Below are 6,895 nucleotides of genomic sequence, written 5' to 3'. Positions count from 1 at the left end.
TGCGGCGCTGCAGTCGTCATTGTCCATATTTTATGATCCTCTGTATTCGACATTCGTGTTATTTATATTATTTCTCACACACACCACAATTTATTTTGATTTTGGTCATTTTATACTTCTCATTTCAACATTTGACTACTTGACTGTTGAATGTTGTCAATGTTGATACTCATAACTCATTACAAACATTGTAACATTTACCTGCCAACTGTACTAGCTGGGGATTTTGGAAGTTTGGAGATTCTGTTCCTGAGGTAAGTCTAATTAATTTAGTTTTTAATTATTAGTTAGGTACCTGCTACCTATAAGTATGTAAATTAAAATACTGTCGATTTTAATATTTTTATTTTTTAATATTGCTGCAGTATAAAATAGTATAATATAGGTATACCTACCTATTATCAAGGCTGGACATTATAACGAGTTAAAAATTAAAATGAATTTAAAACGTTAAGTTGATATTAACTAATTTGAGTAACCAGTTACTTTTTTTTAAACTAACTTTTAACATATTTAACGTGGTAACTTAGTTAATTGTATACAGATTTATAAAAATTAGTTTAAATTTAAAATTGTATACAACCCATTAATTTATAACTTTGTTGGCTTGGGAACTATTAGATATCACAGAGGTTCTCTATGCCTCATCGGGTATATCAACTTAACTTAACGAGTTAAAAAAATCGTTAATTTACCCAGCCTTGCCAATTATAATATTCATATTGTAGCAATGTAGTTGGATAATTTCATACAAAACACTGATGTCCAAATTATTATAGGACTTACTGTAATAGTATACTTTTTGAATTATGGATTTATACACTCAAGATATAATGAAACAATGGGGTTTTTCAACTGAAATAATAACAATATTTAAAGGTAAAGAGAATAAACACTCAAAAATTGTCTATTCAAATCTGCAAACTAATTTTATACATTTTTTAGATCAAGAAATAGATCAAGTAGCACTATTGAATCTTACTGAGACTATGATAATAGAGTTGTTGCCTATAATTGGTCAACGATCTAAATTTTTAAAACATTTAGAAGATTTAAAAATACAAAAAGTAGGAAAAAAAATTTAACATTTCAAAACTTTTATCTTCATCATAGATAATATAGCATATGTGTATATCATTTTTTTATTGTTATACCTATAGAATGTTTCTGTTGATTCTAAAAAGAAACATGATATAATTGACTGGGATAATTTAGAAATAGAGTTAGCTCCGATGGATAGCTTTGAAGATGTTAATTCTACAGATAACATAGTATGTGATACAATACCTGACAATTGTAATACTGCAGTCCAAGAATTCAAAGATCATTGTGGTAACCCCCTCAGTATTTAAATCATTTTATTAATATAATTTATACATTATGCTATATAGTATTACCAATAGTATTATATTCAATACTTACTATATAGTATAGGTATTGGCATATTGTTTTCTTGATTTTACTTTTACTTGTCTTAAGTTAAAACCAAACGCTATTCAATTAAAATAGTAAATACCTGTATTTTAATATGTTAATGAAGTTCCAACTGCAGAATGCTCCTATACAACTACTAAAAACAATGATAATTCTTTGGCGCAACAGATACAAACTATTTTATCAAAATACCAAGATGGAGAGTTTGTATTAGATTATTACAAACTTAAATCACATTTCAATGAGGCCATGCGAAATAAACTAGTTTCTGTAATAATAAAAGATCAAATTCGCTCCCAAGTCATTTTAAACAGATCAAGGCTTATAATTTTAGCAAAAGGTAATTTTGAAAGTTTATAAGGTATAACATTTTATCGTTATAATATTTTTTTTTCCACTTTTGAGGCATTGAAGAATTATTTCCTTCTGAGACTGAGGAAACTTATTTCATACCGTACTGTAAAGAGGGTAATATAATAAGTCCCAATAGAGGTAAACTATATGGAAAATTTTGTAATATTAAAAAGGAAATCAGCAAGATAAGTAATGTAAAGAAAAGGCATCTATCAGAGTCTGATCAAGAAATAAATTTGAATCATGAAGGTAACATTAATTTATTGCTATTCATTTTTTTGTTTTTATTATTTCTATAATAGTATTGTTAAATAAAGGTTTAAAATAAGGAAATGGTAGGTACTACCTAACCTATTTAATACTAATAAAAATCAAAATTATGCCTGTTATTGTTTTGTTACATAAGATTATAAAGACTCATTAACCTGGCTCAAAAACAATATAGAACCAGACATTACTCTTCATAAACTCTGGAAAGCAACAGCATCATATCGATTAAAAGACAAAAATAATAATATGATGAATACATATATAGCCCTTACCAAACCTACTGGTCATATTTTAGTTAGTATTGTATTTGTTGTATGATAAGCTTTGTATTAAACCCAATGTTTCATTATTCTAGATTGATATAGATTTTAATTATATGTATGCTGGAAAACAAATGAGTTTATTTGACAAATTTCCTATTTTCAAGGAAAAATTAAAAATATATTTGGAAATTAAACAAATTAATATCAGCAAAAATCTTATTGGCAAACTAACTGCTCCGCATAGACCTGGCATGTGTTGATATTTATTTGCATGAAAATAATATGTTTCTGACTAAACTATATCCTGTATTTTATTTTTAGGTGACGACGATATTGCCGTGTTTGAAATTCTGCCATATTTATTGCCGCCTGTCAGTATTATTGTTCGAAAGCCACCGAATAATACCCGTTGTACTATCAGGGCATCAAAGATAGAACAAGCAGCTGCATTTATTTCAAATGTTACGGTAAATATATTTATAAAAATAAATAAACTAAACTATATATTATATTATATATTTTTTTTTTTCAGAATGCTAATGAATTGAAAAAAGTACAATCCGATAAAATTAATAAGGCATTTTCATTAGGCTTAACGGTACAGCCATTTGTGGTTTTTGTTGGTGAAAGTGATTTGGATGAAAACATTTCAAATAATCCACTATCTTACTATACAGTTATCAACGACACATATTTCAAGGTGGAAACAATTTTAAAAGCATTTGATGTATGCTTCAAAAGCTTCCATACACTCAGTTTGAAGTATCCCTTTGAAGCAGAGCAGGTATGGAGATTTATACAGGAATATTTTTATAAAATTCCAGATAATAGAGGAGAAAAAAAATTTTTAAGTGTTAAAACTTTAATTAAAGATTTAAATAACATGTAAGACAATAATTTTATTGTTAAACGAATAAAGATTTAGTTTGAAAAAATTGTGTTTATAATTAATAATAAGTACCACTAATCTCAATATGTTTAAATGTTTTTTGTGTGAATCTCAATTTGAGGTATCTAGCCATCTTTTAATACATTTAAATATTTATCATGATCTTAATAGCATAACAATATTTGAATGTAAACAACTAAATTGTTTCCGAAGTTTTGGATCAATAGATTCTTTTAAAAAGCATATTAATAGTCATACTTTAGTTACAAATAATATTGCAATTAATCAACAAATTAATGTTGACAAACATTCACCAACCATAATCAATAATATAGATATTATCAACTCTGAGGAAACAGTAGATAATATTCAGGATAATTTAGAATGTACATATTTCTTTACTCTTGAAAATTTTAAAAACATTTTACAAAAAAATGCAATTAAATTGGTCTCAAAATGGTATAGCAATAGTGCAATACCACGGAAAATGGTTCAAATCCTTCTTGATGATGTTCAAAACTTTAATGACTCGATTTTAATAAATATAAAAGACAAAATCCAAAATATGATTCAAAATAATAATTATGTTGATACAGTTAAAGATCTAACTCTAGTCTTAAATTCTCTTGAAACTCTTTCCCACTCTTTTGATAGTTTAAAAACAGAACATTTCCGATTACAAACTTTGGAAGAAATGGTTTTACTAATTTGGCCTAACCAAATTGTTATAGCACATAGGTTAGATGATCGACTTCATGATGGTATTGTTGTTTTAGAACCAAAACCTGTCAAAATAATTCTGACTCCTTTAAGATATATATTGAAAAAAATATTTGAACATTCTAACTTTTTCGATGTGCTATTGACTTACACTAAGGAACTTGAATTGTATAATGGTAAATTAATATTCAGTTTTGTTCAGTCGGAGATGTGGAAAGCAAAATTAAGACTTCACCAAAATAAAATTATTTTTCCTCTGTTCTTGTACTTTGATGATTTGGGTATTAATAATCCACTTGGATCTCATGCAGGAAATCAAAAACTTGGTGCTGTTTACATTTCCTTGGCTTGCTTACCACCTGAACTAGCATCTTCCTTAAATCATATATTGCTTGCTTCTTTATTTAAAACAGATGACAAAAAACAGTATGGAAATAATAAAATATTTAAAGATTTAATTTCAGAACTTAATTATTTAGAGACAACTGGGATTGAAATAACAATAAATAATAAAATATATAAAATATTTTTTTCAGTTGGTTTAATTTTGGGTGACAATCTTGGCTTACATTCTATATTGGGATTTGTAGAAAGTTTTGTTGCTAAATATCCCTGTCGATTCTGCAAAAGCTCTAGATCTGAATGTCAAAAACAATTAGTGCAAAATAATAATAGTTTAAGAGATTTGTTAAATTATAACTGTGATATTATCACTAATAATGTATCTCAAACAGGAATAAAAGAAAAATGTGTTTGGAATGATTTGAATTATTTCAGAGCAACAGACAACTATAGTGTAGATATTATGCACGACATGCTTGAGGGTGTTTGTAAATATGATATTGGGTTGATATTAAAATATATGATTTTTGAATTTAAATATTTTTCTATAGATACATTAAACAATAGGATTGAAACATTTAATTATGGTCCTATTGATATCCGTAACAGGCCTACATTACTATCAACAGAAAATTTAAAACTAGGAGTTATAAAAATGTCAGCTGCAGAATCATTATGCTTCACTAGATATCTTGGCTTAATTATAGGTGATCTGATTCCTGAAAAATCTGAGGTTTGGTCTTTATATATTGTTCTTAAACAAATAATTGATATTATATTTCATAAATGGATCAGACTGCAGGATACGGTTTTACTTAAATGTTTAATTTCTGAACACCATGAACTTTACTTAAAACTATTTCGTATAGGACTAAAACCTAAGCATCACCACATGGTACATTACCCACTTATAATGCAAAAATCAGGACCGTTAAATATATTTTCTTCAATAAGGTACGAAGCCAAACATAAAGAGTTGAAAGATGCTGCTAATGCTATTACTTCTCGCAAAAATATTGCATATACCCTGGCTTTGAAACAGCAGTTGCAATTGGCATACAGATTATTATCTTCTGATAATAATGTGTATACAATTCCTATACAATTTGGACGTGTTTTAACATTAGATTCTTTCACATTAGATTTATACAATAATAGAATCAAATTTTTAAATAAAAAATTTAACTTATGTGTTGATAATATTACATTTGTGTCCTGGGTGAATATCAAAGGTTCAATTTATAATTGTAAAAATATGTGTGTCGTTGTTTCTGAAGATGAGGGTGACACTATGATGCCATCTTTTGGTTTAATTAAAGACATTTTTATAACTGATGAAAAACATTCATTTGCCATTTGTGAAATGTATGAAACTATATATTTTGATGACCACTTTCAAGCTTTTAATGTTGTTAAGACAAATAATTTAATATGTATTTCTTTGGAGAAATTGGGTAGTATATTTCCTACTCATGCCGTTCATATATCTGGACTAACATTCATACCAACAAAATAAAATATGTATGTTGTATTTTTGTATCATTTCTCTACCTATTTGTAAGAATTATTATAAATGTACCAATGTATACAAAAACCTTATAATAAGTTAATTAATATATTTTTTCATTTGTATTAATATACTCAAATACATTGTTATTACCTAATTGTATTTTAATAAAAATAAACATTAAACATTTTTACATTTACCTCTAATTTGTTTAATTTATTTATTAATTGTAATGGTACATATATATCATATCAATTTTGTATTAGCCACTATAAAATATAGGTTGATTAACTACAACATATAGTAGTTTCTACTATAAGGTCGTTAAAGATTAAAATTTTCTAACTAAACCGTATAGTAGAAGCTACTATAAAATGTAGGTTGATTAACTAAAATGTATGGTATTGAGTACTAGAAATTCATTAAATATTTAGTATACCTAACTAAATCATATAGTAAAAGCTACTATAAATGTTAGGAACATCAGCTAAAAGGTTTAGTAGTTCTTACAATGTTATTGCAATGTTTTAGTTGTCACTACTATATTATAGTTATCATTGCTACAATACGATAACTATAATAATATAGTATTATCAACTAATATTATAGCTGTCCTATATATAACTATAAAATATAGTTGGAATAATTATAATAATAGTAACATCAACTACATAATTTTTTCCGTGCGACCTTAAATAACATCTATTTACATACAAAATACATGTACCCGTGTGCATAGCCACCGACCCTCGTATTTTATTACATACGCATGTATTAGTTCAGAGGTTCCCAAACTTCTTATTGTGCGACCCATTTTGAATTTTTTTTTAAATATAGCGACCCACAATATCAATGAATGACCTTTTTTTTTTTTACCATACAACAGAAAATTAAACTATTTTATTACATTTTATGTAATTACGAAAAAAATGTATAATAAGTATAATATATAGTATTTGACACGGCCGCTGGTAAACTCGTAATTGTCATACTCACAGATAAGGATTGACGATAAAACTGAATTTGAACTTTGAACATCAACGAAAAGTAATAGATGATTATATTTTTGTATTATTTAAAAAAATAGTGCGACCCACCAAAAGTATAATCGCGACC

General features: G+C 26.7%; 1 protein-coding gene across 1 annotated transcript; it reads left to right on the top strand.

The window, feature by feature from the left end:
• Positions 1-8: 8 nt before the first annotated feature.
• On the top strand, positions 9-3,210 carry LOC111026184. Its single transcript, XM_022304209.1, has 10 exons — positions 9-254; positions 780-879; positions 946-1,067; positions 1,161-1,332; positions 1,541-1,774; positions 1,840-2,037; positions 2,195-2,352; positions 2,414-2,570; positions 2,643-2,788; positions 2,854-3,210. Exons 2-10 carry the CDS (start codon positions 810-812, stop codon positions 3,208-3,210), a joined length of 1,614 nt encoding a protein of 537 aa, XP_022159901.1. The 5' UTR covers positions 9-254; positions 780-809.
• Positions 3,211-6,895: the final 3,685 nt, after the last annotated feature.

Source organism: Myzus persicae, unplaced genomic scaffold (assembly GCF_001856785.1).
Source record: "Myzus persicae strain clone G006 unplaced genomic scaffold, MPER_G0061.0, whole genome shotgun sequence".
In the NCBI taxonomy this organism is placed as follows: Eukaryota; Metazoa; Arthropoda; class Insecta; order Hemiptera; family Aphididae; genus Myzus; species Myzus persicae.
This window is presented reverse-complemented; position numbering and strand designations above follow the sequence as displayed.